The sequence below is a fragment of the Lynx rufus genome, unplaced genomic scaffold, assembly GCF_022079265.1.
Source record: "Lynx rufus isolate CCGP_SWC_20201006 ecotype Redwood Valley unplaced genomic scaffold, mLynRuf1.p SCAF_16, whole genome shotgun sequence".
In the NCBI taxonomy this organism is placed as follows: Eukaryota; Metazoa; Chordata; class Mammalia; order Carnivora; family Felidae; genus Lynx; species Lynx rufus.
In genome coordinates, this window is record NW_025814830.1 from 45,153,421 (window position 1) to 45,170,472 (window position 17,052).

The window sequence follows — 17,052 nt, forward strand, 5'->3', positions numbered from 1 at the left end:
TTTCCTTTTGGGAGAAAGGGCAAGGGACAAGACAATCAAACACAGAGCTACAACTCCTTTTCCTGATCACGCTATGGTATATATCTACTACATAAGGCGAGAAAATACAGACAACTACAAAGAGGTGGGGTCTCATATTATCCATCTCACGCCATCCCCGCCCCTGCCAACCTGACAGCAGCCCTCACACTCAAGACCTGGCCACATAAGCCCTCGCAGAGCACTCAACAGGTTTTCAATCATTTAGTCCTCGTACCAATCCTTGAGAGTAGATTGTATTCCTCCCATTTTACAGATGAAGACCCACAGGCCAAGGGGTGGGACGTGATTACTTGTACCAGGTCACACAGGGTCTTAGATATTCTGATTTAGTATTAAAAACCACAGAGAACAAACAGTTGAGATTGTGTTGGATGCTGGTTCTGTATCTTGACTTCCTGTCACTCACCATTAAATAAGGAGTGCGGTCCCATCAGAAACAGTGTGCAAGTATGACTCAGGCTGACCGAGTACACTGCATTGCTCCTGTAATCACAGGCTCTGCAGCCTAGCCAGTCTTCATTCTCAGTTAGCCTCACTGCTTTTCTGAACAGACCTCTCTCTATGCAGCCTGCTATGGCAGAATCAGGGCCAAAAGGCTCCCCGGGTGCACACGGACCTGCTCTTTTGGGTCTCAACTTAGCCTGGGTGCCTGAGAGGGTGTGCCCAGAGATGTCTGGCTACATCTGTTTCTATGCTCGTCCCGCATACGTAGAGCAGAGTGAGATTAACGTGATCTGAGCACTGACATCTGTCGACACAAAACAAGCAGTGGAATCTCTTTGCAGCAACGTTTAGCAGCTCCCCAGCAGAAGCAGAGAGAAGGAAGAGACTGACTTGGCCCCTCTCCGCTGCCTCACTTAACGGAGGGCTTCCAAGCCAACTTCGTTCCTTCGGGAGAAGGGGTGAGGGGCGTATGTGCTACTTGGACAGCTGCGATCCCTTCTCTTCATTTCCCTTACTTCTAGGTGTGAAGACTTGTCACGGTCTTTCCTGTTTGCCTGGTACCCTTGACCTTTCATGTGGGTGACAGGAGGAACTGGCCAAGAAGCAGGGGGGTCCTCATGATCGCTTTCTTAACCTAAGGCAACTGGCAATGTCCATCCCGATGTGGGGTGACAGAATGTGGATCTAGAAACCTGACTTTCTCGCTGAGACACCTTGGGCAGGTCACAGTTTCCTCCATTGTAAAGTGGGGAAATAATCACTCCACTTACCCTGCTGCGTTTCAAGGTTCAGTGAGGTAGTATGTCCAGCGAAGTGTTACGCACCACAAAGCAATGTGCACATGAAAAGAACTATTACTCTTCTCGCTGAGGCTGCATTTTTGTAGGAAAAATCTCCCCTAGCCCAAGTCTGCCTGGGTATCACACACATTCACCTGTCCTGATGTCTCTCTACCCTATCAGCGTTCCTGTTTCAGCCTAGCTGAGGGCGAAGGCCGGGACTAGTCCCACATACATATGCTCCTGCCAAACACTGACTAAAATCAGAAAAACGAGCTTTAAGACAACAGTGGCCAGCCTGGTTGCTTTCCCCTGGGCATGATTTCTGGTTCTCTTTGCACAGCTGGCTTTTATCCCATCCTTTGGGTGACTCACTTTTCCACGGTGGACTATGGGCAAGTGAGGACAAAGCAGTGGCCCCGGCAAAGCCTGCAGACACTGGCAAAAGGAGATGGTGGCCGCAGGCTCAGAGACAGCCAGGGAGGCTTCCAAGGGCAGTGACAGACTTTCCAAATACACTTACTGCTGGTCTCGCAACAAGGACAAAAAGACAAGTGGAATATCTGGGGAACGGACAGAGACGGCCACTTCAGGAGATTCTCTTGGGCATTACCTTTGCTGCATAACTCCACATTTCAATCCGGTCATTGAGACGTTTTTTGCACTCAGGTTGTAACCTCACCCGCTTATCCTCCAGGGCCTCCATGAGACAGGACATTTCTGTGAAAGAAAAGGGATGAGAAGAGTCTAAAACTGTACAGAACAGAAATTTCTATGAGGTTGGGGAGGAGGGCACCTTATCACCAGAGAATTCAGATGTATAGGCTACACAAAGTTAAATCCATTCTAGGAAATTGGACCAAAGATTTAACATGGAGAAAAATGATGTTGAGTTTCCAAGGGACCAGCTGCCCACAGACCCTTAAAACCTTCCTATTTTATTGGGCATGTCTGGCTCAGAAACAACTTTCTTCTACCTGCCCAGGATCCACCCAGTGTGGCCACTGGGTGAGCTGATGAAGCTGCTCTAGTTTGGCCAAGGGGGAAGAGGCCATGATCATGAGTTAAGTTTTGCTTCCCTGATAAATAACTCAACCTTCCCTTTTCATCAGAACCTTACCTCTGGTTATGGCTAGGTCAGTTCAAACCTGCAGGATTATTCATTCCTAAATTCATTCTGCCACAAAAGCCTAGTCCCGGCATCAACCAGGCCCCCAGAGGATGTTGTCTGTGGTTGTGCTGCAGCTAGAGAACAGAGTACCCGCAAGTGCTGTCTCAGAAGGAGTCTGTGCTCCTCCCAAGGTAGTTCAGAGAGGGCCAGAGTGAACAGTGACTTACGACGCCCTCGGCCGGGGGTAATGGCTGCACAGTGGTGCTTAATGTCCAGGGCACACGCTGTATGAAGAACTGGGTCCACAAAGATGTCTGCTTTGCTTTCCTTCAGCATGTTTAACACTTCCTAAGAAGGAAGAATCATCGTAGAGCAAGCTTTTATAGAGGAAATACATCAGATTTGTTATCTGCAAATACTTTACATACGAAGAGTAAAGTCAAGGAGGGAAGGGTGTGGGTTAACAACAGAACTTACTCTGAGACAGGGACAATGTGGTGATGACACAAAGAATGCAGATTTTTAGCAAATGATTCCATACACTCGGAGGCCTAGTATGATCAAAGCTATGTGCTAAACGAAGCGGGGGCTACAAGATCAGATATGGGTTTCTGGCAGTCTGGTGAGCTGTATATGTTGCATACTAAATGTTAGTATTTATATCGGTTGGTATAATACGGCTATTTTTTTAAGAAAAATGAAAATGTGAAATCTAAAAACCAGAGTTTTGGGGCACCTGGGTGGCTCAGTTGGTTAAGTGTCCAACTTTGGCTCAGGTCATGATCTCACAGCTTGTGAGTTTAAGCCCTGCCTTGGGCTCTGTACTGACAGCTCAGAGCCTGGAGCCTGCTTCAGATTCTGTGTGTGTGTCTCTCTCTCTGCCCCTTCCCTGCTCGCGATCTGTCTCTATCTCTCTCTCAAAAATACATAAACACTAAAAAAATATATAAAAAAAATAAAAACCAGAGTTTTAAAACTCCCAGGCAAACAAAGAAAAATGTTTGCATAATGTTTCATGTTACCTCCGTTATCCTCAAAAGATAAAAAAGATTCACAGAGCATAATTTTTACTGCAAGAAAAACTCTTAGTGAGTCTAAAGATGTCCTAAACAAGAGGAACATAACCATGATGGAAGTGACATCAGCTCTGCAGACTTTCCATTTAGGCTTGAAAGAACAGGAGGTAACAACAGGCCAAAAGTGCTTTCTTAAGTAAAAATTAGTTTGCTCTCAAGAGAAAGACTACAGGCCCTGTAAAGCAACAATAATAAAAACAAGAAAACAAAAAACAAAACTCAAATATTACTCTTCAAAGTTAAATGGGATCATCTGATGACAAACTAGTCCAAGGAAAACATCTGGATTTAGCTTTTAGCCATCTCCCATTATTCCTCAGGCCGTGTGGAATCAGAAACATTTCAGCAGATGAAAATATCTGTGTACAATATTCAGTGACTCAAAAATGACATCACTCAAACACTTTTCAAAAAAAGACAAAGCTTTTTTAAAAAGATCAAATGTATTATTTCATTTGCAATTTTCCAAGATAATGTATGCTTAATAGTCATGTTTTGATAACTTCATTTTTATAAGCTATTTCTGAAATGATTTTTATGAATGCAGTATCTTTACTGATACTATTGGACTTGACATTTTGCTTTCAGTTCTGCACTCACAGGGCCTTAAACCACGGCCTGGTCATGGGGATCAGACATGTTCATAAATAATCAGTACATGTGGAAGAATATCTCAGTTATAGGTGATTAATTGTCAAGAATCTAGTGAAAGTTTCGTAAGAGGGAAGAAACATATAATCCTGGGAAGGAAGGTTTAGATGTTCTTGCTAAGATATGCAGACTACAGCATCAGAAGGGAAGAAAAAGTTTTGTGAAAAGCAGGCAGGGAAACAAGGCCACTGGCGGTATTACCTTCTTACATGCGTCCGTTTTGATTTTGAGCAGGTTAACTTTGAGGCACTCTTCTACTTGACCTGTCTGCTCTTGGGCAGCTGCTTCCTCAGCACACAGATTGGAGATCTGTTCCAGAGACACACAAAACACATCTCTGCTGTCACCAGAAACCCTGTCTCTGAAACCTGCAGGTTTGGTGACCCTCCCATATGGTCTGGATGTCTCCTCAGTCTCCTAGTGAACTTCACGCCCCGCCCCGTGTCCTGGATGAGATGCTGGGCTCCATTCACTGTCACAAAGACTGGCACACAGAGTCAAAAACCAGTCAGTATACTGACGTTTATGCTGTCAACCCTGACATTTGAGTCAGAGTGTCCCAGGACTGGTCACAAAGAAGGCTACTCCTTGATTCCACAGGAGGAAGGTTACATAGCCAAGTGAAATACTAAAAGCAAATGGCTGACATTTATAAAGGTTCAGAGTCAACCTCAACTCACAACTTGGCAACACACACACACACACACACACACACACAAAGGTTCTAAAACACAGTCCACACCAAAGATTAAAAACTTAAGTCTTCCTTGGGAGCTGTGAGTGAGCATCTTTAAAAAATCTTCAGTTATGAACCCCTAAAACTGACATATGTCGAACACAGTTCTCCACATGGGCTTTTCTAGCTAGGAAGTCAAAGTCCAAAGACAGGCATTTCTTTAGCGCTATTATAGGAGCACTTTCTTTCTCCCCCCCCCCCACTTTTTTACCATTTATTTATTTATTTTTGAGAGAGAGAGAGAGCGCGAGCGAGCACGCGTGCGCGCAAGTGGGGGAGGAGCAGAGACAGAGGGAGACACAGAATCTGAAGCAGGCTCCAGGCTGTAAACTGTCAGTACAGAGCCCAATGTGGGGCTCAAACCCATGAACTGTGAGATCATGAGCTGAGCTCAAGTCGGACACTTAACCAACTAAGCCACCCAGGCACCCCAGGAGCACTTTCTCTTTCTGGCAAGTCTTGGGGAATTCTAGGTTGAGCATCAGAATAAGGAGAAGGAAGAACTATACGGAGACAGATATAGTAAAAGAACACTCTAATACAACAGAGAAATATAGAACCAACACTCTATAGTGATAGGATGAATGTCAAGTCTAATTCAGTGTCACAGGGAACCAGAAATTCAAACAATGAAAAGTCCAGAAGATGGGCCCTGGATTCAGGGCTAAAGGGAAAGACGGTACAGAACTTTTCTTCAATAAACACTTCTCTGACCAGCTTTGTTCACAACCAGCTTCAGACCCAAATCCTACCTCATCTGAGCAGTGTAGCTGGAGCTGAGGATCTAGTCGGTAATCCAGAGCAGACTCCTGGATGATAATCCGGATCTGGTCTTCACAGTCCGAAGAGAGCCGCTACATGTGACAAAAGGAGAGTTCATCAGCCTATTAGGCAGCTTGAGCTTTTTATTTGGTCCCTGGTTTGGGAAGGTACGAAAAAGGTCTTGGGAAAGTAGGAGTAAGCTAGGGGCTTCCAAAGAAAAACCTGCCAGGAGTGGAGGGGCCTCTATAAACACACCTCTGCAGAGAGCCCAGGACTGTTTACCTGGTCAGCATATCTGAGCTTGAGGCACGAGATGACTTGGCCTTCCAGTTCCGAATCATCCTTGGCCTTAGTCAGGATACCATGGCAGAATTTAGGAATGTCAGCTTTACAGGCTTTCCTTAGCACAGGGTTTAAGCGGTAATCTAGAGTGGAAAGTTGTCAGTATGTGATAAAATATTCCACCTGGATTCAAAAATCTTCAAGATCTACCTTTCAAAAGGGTACATATTACATCAATGACCACAAATAAACTACTGATTTGTTTATGTGCTAAACATTTACCGAGCATTCATTACACTGTTTTTATTTTTTAAATTAAAAAAATTTTTTTCTGGGTGCACGTTTTTATTTTTTATTTTGGGGGGGGAGAGGAAGAGGGGAGGAATATTTTAAGCAGGCTCCACGTGGGCTCAGCGTGGAGCACAACACGGGGCTCAATCCTAAGACCCTGGGATCATGACCTGAGCTGAAATCAAGAGGTGGATGCTCAACCTACTGAGCCACCCAAGAGTCCTGACTACACTGCTTTTAATCAGCAATATAATTAAATGAAAGGGTAGATGTGGACACAGAGACCCCAGGAATTCTACCTTGCAGCACGTCTGTGGGGTCTGCTGGTACCAGTATTCTTTAGTAGTTCTCAAAAAAACCACTCAGCCATCACCAACCTTCCCCATAACAGATGCTTTGGAAAACACTGAGAAAGCAGTGAGAATACTGGACTCATCTTGCCCACTATGTTATAAGGTCTTGCAACTCAGAGCTGAAATTTCTCTGTTCTAAAAAACATTACTCATATAGTCTCCTGCCACATGCATGAAGTTTTGTTAAATCTCTAGACTTTTCAAAGAACTCCAGCCTTGACTTCCTCTGTCTCATCTTTCCTATGACTTTCATTCTGCCAAATACTCTTTGAAGGAAGAATATGTTATTTTCCTTACTAGATCCAGACTCTTCCCTTGAAATCCACAGGCAACAAAATATCTGTAGTTTAATTAGGTAGATACATGTCGACTCAGCTCCATTTAAGCCACATTCAATGGAACCAGGAAAGCCAAGCCATGATGTTACCTGTGTTCTGAGTGATCTGGCGCTTGGTTATCATCTGTTTGCATTTGGGATCCATCAATTCACTGTTCTTATTTTGCTTCAAGCACTGCAACATGGTTTTGGAATCTGCCTCTGGACAGAACCTCTGCAAGAAACAAAGATTTACAAACGCAGTTATCCAAATATGGCAATGAACATCATCTGCATCACCCTTCCACCTACTGGTGAGCTAATGACAAAATCAGCTTGAAGATATCACTTGGTACAAGAGAAACAGCTAAGCCTGAATAAACACCCAGACTCCACTTCTCCTTTTATCGAGTCTCTACTATATCTCTCACATTTCTCCCTACTACCCTCACTGTTTCCTATTTTGCACAGGATTGATTCTGTACCTGCATGGCTATGTTACATTACATGGCATCTCATGATCTTAAACACTGTTAAAGTAAAAACATAACATTGTACCAGGTGGCCAGGTAGCCCTCAAGCCATATCCACCCAATCCCAATGGGAAATTTAAAAATTACCCACTGAACAATGTGAACAGGAATGTGGGTTAAGGACCTGTCTAGTTCATCTTTTAACTATGGGGGCTATAATGCTACCAAACGGTGTGGGGCTAGTCCCTGTACACTTGTTAGTGTCCTTGAAGGCAGAGATCCATTTTGGACTAACAATAAATTCTACCTCTATCTGCTAATCAATAGTGTATCTGCTAATTACAGCCTACGGATACCTTAATATAAGTTGATGACTGATTTTTACAAAAGTCATCAAAATCTTACAAAATTCCCTCAGATCAGAGCCTGGCATTTCAGCTTTTACACAGGACTCAAATCTACCAGGGTCAACTAAAGACATTTCTAACTTTCACAATTCTATTTGGTATCTGAAAGAGTGAAAAGCAGAGTTTTATTTTATTTATTTATTTATTTTTTATTTTTTAATTTAATTTTTAAAAATTTACATCCAATTTAGTTAGCATATAGTGGAACAATGATTCAGGGGTGGATTCCTTAGTGCCCCTTACCCATTTAGCCCATCCCCCTTCCCACAACCCATCCAGCAACCCTCAATTTGTTCTCCATATTTATGAGTCTCTTCTGTTTTGTCCCCCTCCTTGTTTTTATATTATTTGTTTCCCTTCCCTTATGTTCATCTGTTTTGTCTGTTAAAGTCCTCATATGAGTGAAATCATATGGTATTTGTCTTTCTCTGACTGACTAATTTCACTTAGCATAATACCCTCCAGTTCCATCCACGTAGTTGCAAATGGCAAGATGTCATTCTTTTTGATTGCCGAGTAATACTCCATTGTATATGTATACACCACATCTTCTTTATCCATTCATCCATGGATGGACATTTGGGCTCTTTCCATACTTTGGCTATTATTGATAGTGCTGCTATAAACATGGGGGTGCATGTGTCCCTTCGAAACAGCACACCTGTATCCCTCGGATAAATACCTAGTTTTGCAATTGCTGGGTCGTAGGGTAGTTCTATTTTTAGTTTTTTGAGGAACCTCCATACTGTTTTCCAGAGTGACCAGCATTTTATTTTAAAAGTAGTATTTTATTTTTTAAGTAACATTTTATTTTAATAAAGCATTTGCTTTTATTTTATCTTAAGTGTATTAGAACCTTAAATTTAAATCTCTTTATACATGTGGATACAACAAGGAACTGGCATTTAGGTTCTCAAGTTAGCCTGTTACAGAGAACGTTCACTGGAGAAGTATACGAAACAAAAGAACATATAAAATAGAAAAGCCTTTTGACTGTGGTAGGTGGATGATCAAGACATTTGGTGGTGACTTTCTCAACATACCTACCACTAACTGCCCTCAAAATCAATCATATATTTACTGGGTATCTATTTACTTGTGCCTTAGGTCAAAGTGAGGTCAGTTAGCTTAGCTCGATGGTTGTCAAACTTGAGCGTGCCATCAGAATCAACTGGAAGGCTTGTTAAAGCTATTAGCTCTGCTCCCAGAGTTTCTGATTCAGTAGGCAGAGGGTGGGGCCCAAGCATTTGTAAGTTTCCAGGGGGTGATGATGCAGTTGAGCTAGGGACCACACCACGAGAACCACTGTCTCCTCTGAATAAAACAGGTTGAGTGGAAAGATTATAAAATTTGCTCCAAAGTTTAAAGAAGCTTATGTTGTTATTTTTATTTACCCTGTACTTAGCCCCTGGTTTGGGATCCCTTACCTTTATCATCTGCTTGCAGACTCTCATAAGTGTATAGTCTAGTTCAGGGTCCATCATCTCTGTCTCCTGTAGCTTAAAAACTTTCTGGTGGCAACGAGTACTTAGCTGCTTCTTGTTTTCTTTCAGGCATTCAATAATCTAGGGCATAAGAATTATGGTCAAGTTAAGGGATGTATCAGGGATTGATAAATCTATATGTTGTCACTACAGCATTCAGTTCTTAGTGCATCCCCTCTCTTTCATTCCATTCCTAATTCCAAGGTAAGAGGAGTCAGAATTTCCTCACCAAGGAGAATTATGCTTGCAGATTTACAGCTTTAGGTCTAACAGTGAACCAGACTGTATAAAAATAATGGATGAGTTGAGCAGGCTGCACTGGAGGCTAAAGGGAAGGAATCCCCCTCAAGATTCTTGGTTTTTTCTGTCCTCTAGCTCTTCTTTGTCAAGACTCCTTTTGGAGCACACATTAGGCACTCTGCTTTTCTAGGGAGCAATATCCCTGACTAGTCAGTAGGCACAAGCTAGGAGGTTCAGTTCCACTCACCATTTACCCCATGAGAATAGAGCATTAGACGCCAGGTATGAATGAGGCCCAGTCGCTACCCCTGATAAATACACAGTCTCACAGGGCAAACTTTTATAAACAACTACAATAAACAAATCAAAAAATAATAAATAAATAAAACAATGGGTGGCTCAGTCGGTTAAGCATCTGACTCCGGATTTCAGCTCAGGTCATGACCTCGTGGTTCGTGGGATCGAGCCCTGTGTCAGGCTGTGTGCTGACACTGCAAAGCCTGCTTGGGATTCTCTTCCTCTCTTTCTTCCCCTCCACCCTCCCCTCTGTTTCTCTCAAAAAATAAACAAATATCTAAGAAAAAAAAAAAGACGAGGGGTGCCTGGGTGGTTCAATTCATTGGACATCTGGCTTCGGCTCTGGTCATGGTCTCACAGTGCGTGAGTTCAAGCCCTGTGTTGGGCTCTGTGCTGACAGCTCAGAGACTGGAGCCTGCTTTGGATTCTGTATCTCCCTCTCTCTCTGACCCTCCCGTCACTTGCACTCTGTCTCTCACTCTCTCAAAAACAAACTTAAAAAAAACAGATGAGGGGCGTCTGGGTGGCTCAGTCGGTTAAGCATCCGACTTCAGCTCAGGTCACGATCTCGCGCTCTGTGAGTTCGAGCCCCACGTCGGGCTCTGCTCTGATAGCTCAGAGCCTGGAGCCTGCTTCGGATTCTGGGTCTCCCTCTCTCTCTACCCATCTCCTGCTCACACTTTGTCTCTCTCTCTCTCTCTCTCTCTCAAAAATAAATAAACATTAAAAAATTTTTTTAAAAAATGAAATAAATGATAAAGAAGGGAAGCAGATGGGAATCTGCAGGAACTAGAGCTGTAGCATAAAGTCATGAGACTTCTATGAAATCTTCAAGGGACAACCAAGAATCACCAAATAACTGAGAGGAAAAAGAGAACAATTAAAAAAATATATTTAATGTCCTCAGAACAATACAGAAAGAAATGGTAAACCAGAATCAAGAACAGATGGTTATGAGAGGAACCAGTAACAGATTCTGGGAACAAAAAATAAAACTCCCAACTGGGAGTCTCTCTAAAAACAGAATGGACACAGCTGAAGAATACATCTTTAAGCTGGGAGACAGACCTAAGGAATTACCTCAATGCAGTACAAATAACAAAGAAATGGCAAGTATGAAAGAAAAAGTGAAGAGACATGGAGGACAGATTCAGATGTTCCAACTGTCTAATATGAGTTCTAGAAGGAAGTAAAAGCAAGGCAGTATTTGGAAGAAAACAATAATTGAGAATTTCCCCAAATTGAGAAAAACATGAATTCTGAGACTGAAAGAGCCAGCTAAGATAAAGAAAAAAACAAAAAAAACAAAAAAAAACCCCATCCCTGATTACATGCCAGCGGAATTATGGATCATTAAAGATAAAGAGAAAATTCAGAGTAGATGATCTGCACAGACACGAGAGTGAGATAGACATCAGCAATAGCAGATACAAGACGATAATGAAGCCACTATCTCAAAGGCTAAAGCACCAGTGTGGTGCTTTCAGGACAATTCCCTGAACTAGAAAACGTAGCTGAGTCACTAGAAGAACATTACAAGAAAAAAAAAAAAATCACTTCTTTGTACTTCATTCCTGACTAATACTAATTCAGGACAGGGCCCAGTTCTGTGCGTTAAAGAAACAAGATTTCCCAGGTGATTCCTATGTGACTTCCAGTTAAGAACTTTTGTGCAACAGGCACAGAGTAAGGGAATAATCAATTCTGGAGGTACACGGTGTTAGAAAAGCTACAGAGAGGAGGAGACATTTGAAGGATTGTGAAGAGCTTCTTAGGCAGACAAGGTGGAGAAGGACAAGCTAACCTGAAAGAGGGAAGAGAATGAACAGGAGAACATGAGGAATGCAGGTAAGGAACTTCCTTTGGGAAAGTCTGGTAAAGCTTAGGAGGGGATGACTAGGCTGGACAGAATGTGACGAGGTTCATTCCACCAGCAAAGAATTCACGGCTAAAATGTTAACTTCACATTTTCTTTTTTTTTTTTTTAAGTTTATTTATTTATTATGAAAGAAAAGGCAGGGAGAGATTGTGGGGGGCGGGGGTACAGACAGGGAGAGAGAGAATCCCAAGCAGGCTCTGTGCTGTCAGTGTGGAGCCTGATGTGGGACTTGAACGCATGAACCGTGAGATCATGACCTTAGCCAAAACCAAGAGTCAGACACTTAACCGAGTGAGCCACTCAGGCGCCCCCCCTCTTTTTTTTTTTTTTTTTTAACTTAAAGTGTATTTTGAGGGGCTCCTGGGTGGCTCAGTCAGTTGAACGTCCAACTTTGACTCAGGTCATGATCTCACACTCATGTGTTCGAGCCCCACATCAGGCTCTGTGTTGACAGTGCAGAGCCTGGAGCCTGCTTCAGATTCTGTGTCTCCCTCTCTCACTGCCCCTCCCCCCTCGCACTCTGTCTCTCAATCTCTCTCTAAATAAATAAACATAACAATAAAAAATTTTTTCAAGGGTATTTTGAGAGAGTGAGAGAGAAAGAGCACAAGCGCACAAGTTGGGGAGGGACAAAGAGAGAGAGAGAGAGAGAGAGAGAGAGAGAGAGAGAGAATCCCAAGCAGGCTCCTCACAGCCAGCAGAGAGCACAATGTGGGGCTCAAACTCACGAACCATGAGATCATGACCTAAGCTGCAATAAAAAGTCAGACACTTAACCGACTGAGCCACTTAGGTGTCCCAAAATGTTACCTTCACAGTTTCACAATTAAAAAATATAAACAGACAGTTACCTGAGCATTGCCATACTGCACAGTGGAACAGTAGTTCTTGATGTCACTCTTGCAAGCTTCATACAGATCTGGTTCCAGACGGATGTCCTCTGTCTGTATGGGAGGGGGCCAGCATGGAAAAGTGAGGTGACTCGAAACTGGAGATGTCAAATGTTCTACATATTCACGTACTGACCAGATCTTGTCTAGTGACCACAACCTTTACACAGCAAAATAGGAGCAGTGGGGCCACTGCAGTAAAAGGAGATCTGGCATTTAGTTTCAATTCTGCACTAACTAGCTAGATGGCCTTGGACTTTTTTTGCAAAACAAAATGCTGCCACCTACCCGGCCCCTTCGCAGGACTGCTGTGAAATGAAGTAAGATAATATGATGTGGAAACCACTTCAGGAAATTAAAGCATTATATAAATGTAGGGTTCTACTTTTATTATTGTTTTATTGAAAGAGTGAGGTCCAATGCTAGGGACCCAAAGTCTCAATTACACTAGGATATCGAGGAGAGCTCCACTTAACACATAATTACCACTGAATCACTCCCACCCTACGTGAAAATCTGGTAATGTAACTTTTGCAATATTACTGGTGTTTGGTGTTCATTACTAGTTTTTAGTTTTTATTTAGACTGAAGTGAAATAAGTAGAATTCACAATACAGAATATACTAAGCATTTTTAGCTGTTTAGCTTAACCTCAAAAGCAACATAAGCTTCCCCTTAGAGTGCACACTGCATTCGACTTGCCAGTAACTGCTGTACCTCGTGATCTGTAAGCTCTTCAGGGCATGGCATTCCCCTGGAGACTGTTGTGGGTCAGGGAGTGGGCAAAGATCTCCAGCTGACACGAGCAAATTGAGGGAAGGATCTGGCTACAGGCTGTGGGGGAGGGAGGAGGTCTCTCCTGTTCTACTTTCCTGCTGGAGACGACGTGGAGCAGGAGGCCAGAGCCGCTGCAGGTAGCCATGGTGAGGGGAAGCAGCCTTACCATGAAGCTGGTGCCATGAACAGCAAAGCAAACAGGGAGAGACCCTTGATCCTTGAGGGCATTACTGATGCACAGACTGTATCATGTGCTTACAGCTTGTCCTATAGTGAGCTTCCAGTTACATGTGGTAAAAATACTTTATCGGTTAGGAAAAGTGAAGCAAGAAGCTGTCACATGGTAAGATCTGAGCACAAGGCTCCAAATCTTAACAATCATAATAATGGCTAAAACCTTTCAATTTGCCCTCACCCTTCACCCAACTTTCCAGACCCGCCTCTGTTTCTGGGACCAGAGGCTGTGCTATGAGGCATTACCATCTCTAGCTCCTCCACCCGCAGCTGCTTGCGGCACTTCAGGGACACCCTGTGTTCCTTGGCTTCCTGTAGAGTGTCATTGCGCACAGTGGTGCTCAGACAGATCACCACGTCCACCCTGCCAAGGAAAGGAGAAGGCTGAGACTGGCTGGAGCCACATGAGGGCAGAGAGCCAGGGGCTGAGCTGGGGCAGGGGCCACATCAACACTCCAGAACGCATGACCCTCTTTACCACGTTTTTGAATGCTTTTTCTAGAAGTCTCATTGTGTTAAAAGCGCTGAAAGCAGTAACCTGACTCTCTATGTCACAAATGACTGAAGGCGCACTACAATCCTGACAGGTAGGGAGGCCAGAGAGGGGACGTAAGGACAGTTCAATGCCTGTTTTGCTAAAAACATGAGACCAGAGAGGAATGCTGCTCTTAACTCTAGACTGTGTCTTTCTTTGATGAGCTGTGAAATTCATTCTTGAGAGGTACACAACCTTAAGCAAAATGGGAACTTGATTTATATGAGGGAGAGACATGTGTTCTAGAAACATGCCTTTGCAAAGAGTAAGATGGAAGAATTCAGGCAGCCATGCTGTAAAAGCCCATCACTGTCTTCACTGAGACCTAATTCTTTTTTTTTTTTTTTTTTAATGTTTATTTTTGAGAGAGAGCCAGTGTGAGCAGGGGAGGAGCAGAGAAAGAGAGTGAGAATCCCAAGTAGGCACCGCACTGTCCACGCAGAGCCCGATGCGGGGCTTGATCTCATTAACTGTGAGATCATAACCTGAGCCAAAATCAAAAGTGGGACGCCTAACCAACTGAGCCACCCAGGCGCCCCGAGACTGAATTCATAAATGAATAAAGTTTTTGTTTCCAAACTAGACCTCTAATTCAGTAAAAGCCCCTGCTGCTCTCCCAAAGAGTTAACATAATGGAATGATGTTGGGAGGCAGTTAACCTCTTATTCATACTAGAACTGGCTTCTCTAAGTAACAATCTAAATCTGCCTCTTCAGTCAGACAGCCTGAACCTGGGAACATTAAAATCGCCCCTTTAGCCTCCAGGCTCTCTGTGTCAGAACCACCACCGTCCCCTGTGGCTGCAGGCAGCCACAAAGATCATGTGGCCACACAGCCCAAGTGCATGGCCGTACTACCAAGGGAGTGTGTAGGCCTCCAAGGCTAACCCTACCGGTACACAGGACATTTGTCCAGAGTTTAGGGAAGCAGAATTAATCAATTAAACGTTACATACTTCTTTTTTATGTTGGGGCAAAGTTTCAACACATCCTCCTTGCAGGCCATTTTAAACTTGTAAGAAAACCGAAAATCCTTCATCTGCACCTGAAAAAGATGGTGAGAAAGATAATCAGCAGCTCTGTGGCAAGTTCCGATTGGCAGTGCTGGCTGATTGCACAGAGACTGCAGAAGCCTGCCTTCCATGCCCTGTGAAACTTGCTCTCCATCTCAGACTTCATGACCTGCCAACCTCCCCGTTATTCCCTCTGCTAAGGGTACCCTGGCGTTCCTGCCATTCCAATCATGCTGCTCCCTCTGCCACGAAGCCCTTCTCCCAGATCCTCCCTGGTCCGCGCATTACCTCCTCAGCATTTCTACCCAAACATCTCCTTCTCAAGTCCCCTTTCTCCTTCATCCTCTAGCCCTTATGCAGCTCTAGCCCACCTGAGACTCTGTACTTATTTGTAAACGTGTTTTGTGTCTTTCTCTTACTAGAACACAGAACAGACAAGGGCAGGGTTTGTTGCCCACTGTCTCCAGTACCCACACTCCAGAGGCCCTCAATATCATTTGGTAAAGGCAGCCACGTAGCCCATAGGCCCTGGGAAGAGATCAATTTTATACAGATGACAGATTCCATCCTCCCGGGAAGGAAGTGCTTGCTTTACCAGAAACACTTTCTTTAGACATGTGTAACTGTGAAAAGTACAGTTTAACCTTATGTGGATGCCAGACCTGGGTAGTACGATTTAGAAGAAAAAAAAAAGGCTTAAGAGTTCAGTACGCTGATAGACATTTGGGCTGCTGCACTGAACAATGACAAAACAGCAGATCCCACTCATACTTGCTGTGCAAGCAAAGGTTAACGTATCTTATGAAAAGCAAACAATGTGACTCATCTCTATTCCCTAAGGGTACAGACTCCATCTTTATTTAGCACTGCATTCCTAGAGCCTACCATCGTGCCTGGCCATAGTGGAAAAGACCGTATTTTTTGAGGACCAGAGAGGACATATATTTGGAAAAAAAAGATTTCTCACAGAAGAGGTGCCCTGATGCTCTGGAAGAGAAAGAATTCAGAGCCATCCAAGCAGCCAAGACAGTCAGGATTTGCCTGGTGTTACTCACCAGCTGGAAGTGGGTAACTCCAATGGCGCACTTCTCATTCATATCCTTCTGGTGTTTGTTCTGAATCAGACACTCCATCAGGTCTCCAGAGTCTATCTGGTTATCTGCCACATCCTGGGGAAGGCAGTGCACATTTACATTTCATTTCTATAACAATTAGTGAACAAATCGTGCACCCTAGTTCATAGAAAAATGGAAAACGAGACTGATTCTAGAGCCTTCACCAACAAGATGCCTCATAAATTATACCAAAATAAGCCTGCGAAATTACAAGGGATGTTTATCAGTGTATATCAGTATTGGCACAGCAAGCCGCCCTGCATGAAGCTCCGACAAGAACATGTACTGTGCAGGGTTTTTACTCCTTCCCCTACATGACGCCAGCAGCTGGCTTTCAGCATCACACCCAACATTGCCTCCTGGTTCCTGCATGGTTTCACCCCTGTAATTTAGCTAGTTCAAAATAACAGAATTAATTTAATTTACAAGAAGAGAGTCAGGAGGTGCAGCTACTATTAATGCTAACAAACCCCAGGCTGATGTATTGGCGGCAACACAGCTATGCTCAGGAGGGCCTCCCCCTGCCCCCTGTAAAGGGCATCTCCACAACTGCCACTAACCACATACCAGGTCATCTACCAATGATAATCAAATAAGGTTTCTGAGGATGGTGGCACCCGTCTCTTGATTTTGTTTACATTTTTCACTTTAATTCGTCAATCTGATGATCACTCAGGAGTAATGTATGCCGAAGACAAGGAAGTTAGTGCAACACACAAAGTCCCAGTGAATTTGGTTTTGTTTTGAATCCATTTCTCCAGACATTACTTACGTGGCAGAAGTTCTGAATTATGGGCTCACAGGCTCTCATCAGTAAGGCTTCGATCTGAATATCCTGTGGGAGATTAAACATATTAATAATTCTG

General features: G+C 43.6%; 1 protein-coding gene across 3 annotated transcripts in view; it reads right to left on the bottom strand.

The window, feature by feature from the left end:
- Nucleotides 1–17,052, bottom strand: part of GLG1 (golgi glycoprotein 1) — a 149,968-nt gene that overhangs the window by 5,241 nt on the left and 127,675 nt on the right. For all 3 annotated transcript variants that reach the window (XR_006961908.1, XM_047078762.1, XM_047078761.1), the window contains exons 14-25: nt 16,959–17,021; nt 16,127–16,240; nt 15,015–15,103; nt 13,771–13,888; nt 12,475–12,567; nt 9,151–9,288; nt 6,955–7,078; nt 5,884–6,026; nt 5,592–5,693; nt 4,305–4,412; nt 2,604–2,724; nt 1,879–1,985 (exon numbers count right to left, since the gene is read on the bottom strand). Coding sequence is in view for 2 of the 3 variants with exons in the window: in XM_047078762.1 (XP_046934718.1) it covers nt 1,879–1,985; nt 2,604–2,724; nt 4,305–4,412; nt 5,592–5,693; nt 5,884–6,026; nt 6,955–7,078; nt 9,151–9,288; nt 12,475–12,567; nt 13,771–13,888; nt 15,015–15,103; nt 16,127–16,240; nt 16,959–17,021 (1,320 nt within the window). In the remaining variant the exon portion in view is untranslated. The remainder of the gene's footprint in view (nt 1–1,878; nt 1,986–2,603; nt 2,725–4,304; nt 4,413–5,591; nt 5,694–5,883; nt 6,027–6,954; nt 7,079–9,150; nt 9,289–12,474; nt 12,568–13,770; nt 13,889–15,014; nt 15,104–16,126; nt 16,241–16,958; nt 17,022–17,052) is intronic.